Here is a 2,007-nt window from a genome sequence, read left to right as displayed (position 1 = left end):
ATATCAGACACTTAGGTGCAAGATTATGCCAAAATTCCATGTTTTCCGTCCCATTTTTGCTCATATCTCGGAGGCAAAATGAGCAAGAACGCTCACTTGTACATCATTTTAGACAGAAATAAATGGCCTTTTTAGAAAGTATACCATAGATGGGGAAATGTTGGCAGTTTTCTCAAAAAAGGCTTGAATTCAAGAAGTTTTATCGGCATCGTTGGATAGAGAATTGAACGGGGAGGGGTCACGACCCCCATGACCCCCCCCCCTGGATCCGCCCTTGATCATGAATATTTCCAACCCGGTGATTTTGGTCGATGTTTTTCAGGTTTTGCAAACGTTCAGGGTGTTTCACTTTTCACATGGTAAAGACGCTTTGATGAGTCCAACCGCATTTTCATACTTTTTACTGCATTATATAGGCCTCATCGGATAACGAGTTATGCGTCGTTTATTAGAGCTTTACGAGACTTTTCTTTGACTTTTTAAGCAATGTTTCACGCCCGGAAATCGCGCGCAAACTATTCCCCCAGTATTCTGCCATCCTTCCAACAGTCTTTTACCTTCACCCATTTGGCGCCCGAGCAGGCCTTTTAACCCGTGGGTGAGACCACATGAGATTAGGGCAACACCCTGAAACTGACTTGACCTGGAGGTTTTTAAGTTTTTTCTAATGCTTAAAAGCCTCCAGGGTTTTTAAGCATTAGATGATCGATCAGTCCCTCCATCCGTCCCGTTCCCATCAGCCTCCTGCCCAAAACAGTGTGATCGTTGCCACATGTGCTGTCTTGTGTCCGCCAGATCAACGGTGTTTGTGCGGCGAGCAGCACGCCCCCCATCCAAATGGGCGGCAGCCAGCCGCCCATCGCCACCTCGGTCACGTCGTGCCGCCCCCGGCCTGAGCCGCCTCGACGCAGCCGAAGTCAAGGTACCCGAAAGCTTCACAAATGCTTGTCGACGGCATCCTATTCGGAGGACCAATCGTATTATTCGGGGGTGGGCATAATGCCGCCCCTCGGCGCCGCTCAAGGGCTGGCGGTGCCGGCGCCCGACCGCCTCACCAAGCAGCAGTTGATGGTGGCGCGACAGTATTGCAGTTTTGGTAGTACACAAAGTCACCACATTTTCGAATAGTGGTGGGATCAAAGTAACTATTCGTTACTCGAGGGCTCGTTACTCATCCGGATCAATGAATACCGAACCAAACTGCAATCGATTCAAGCTACTCATCTCTACGTAAGGCCCATTTTCATCAGAAACAAGCGAAACGCAGTTTGACGAAACTAACCGCCGTATGCACCGCCAAGCTACCTAATCGTGATCAACTAAACGCGTTTAAAAGTTAATCCGGTTTAAGAACCCAGCTGGTGCACCGTTGAAATTTAGCGGCGGATTAGTTAAACCTTGTACGGATATGGCAACCGTGTTCTAGTGACTCGCGTTATCAACTTTCAACTTTCGCCCGGTGTTCCAATCAGAGATGCCAAGTCTACCGATTTGTCAAGGAACCTACCGATACTATGCAGATTTCTACCGAAGAGTAACAAATAAAATTTAAAAAATTATCCGTGGATTACTTAAAATAATATAACATATGTCCATTCATGATCAATTGGTTGGTTGGTAATAGCAGACATTTTATTTTAGCACACCTCGTATTTTAGAGTTCCTTTTCAAACATAAAATGAATCAAGCTCGCCATATAGATCATAAATATGATAAAATTATGTTTTATGGATCCTGCAATAGTGAAATCAGGTTCCCCACAATCGATTTCTGATGTTGCAATAATATTTCCAAATTTAGTAAATGATAGTGAATTACAAGGTCTGAACACAGAATGACGTCTGTTGCGAAATGTTGAAGAAATTTAAAAAAATTCTGGAAATATTTTAGAGTTTTGGAGTCAAGTACAAACATTGAAATATGGAGCTGGTACATTCGTGTTTCCAATTTTATTTGTAACCTACTTATTCTACCTCACTCATCAGCCAAGTTGAACGGATATTTTCA

At 44.2% G+C, this 2,007-nt stretch overlaps 3 protein-coding genes across 10 annotated transcripts in view; 2 read left to right on the top strand and 1 right to left on the bottom strand.

Moving 5' to 3' along the window:
* Nucleotides 1–2,007, bottom strand: part of LOC109540182 (syntaxin-binding protein 5) — a gene marked incomplete at its 3' end in the record, with an annotated part of 66,847 nt that overhangs the window by 3,328 nt on the left and 61,512 nt on the right.
* LOC109540148 (neuropathy target esterase sws) overlaps nucleotides 1–2,007 on the top strand; it is a 43,783-nt gene that overhangs the window by 37,396 nt on the left and 4,380 nt on the right. The window lies entirely within an intron of this gene.
* LOC125505227 (syntaxin-binding protein 5-like) lies at nucleotides 796–2,001 on the top strand (the record flags this gene model as incomplete). Its single annotated transcript, XM_048668677.1, is given in 1 exon segment — nucleotides 796–2,001. A coding segment is annotated over 1 exon segment (333 nt), but the record flags the coding sequence as incomplete, so codon positions are not given.

This window comes from Dendroctonus ponderosae, unplaced genomic scaffold (genome assembly GCF_020466585.1).
Source record: "Dendroctonus ponderosae isolate FM_Combo_2020 unplaced genomic scaffold, Dpon_F_20191213v2 Dpon_F_20191213_7, whole genome shotgun sequence".
NCBI classification, from domain to species: domain Eukaryota; kingdom Metazoa; phylum Arthropoda; class Insecta; order Coleoptera; family Curculionidae; genus Dendroctonus; species Dendroctonus ponderosae.
This window is presented reverse-complemented; position numbering and strand designations above follow the sequence as displayed.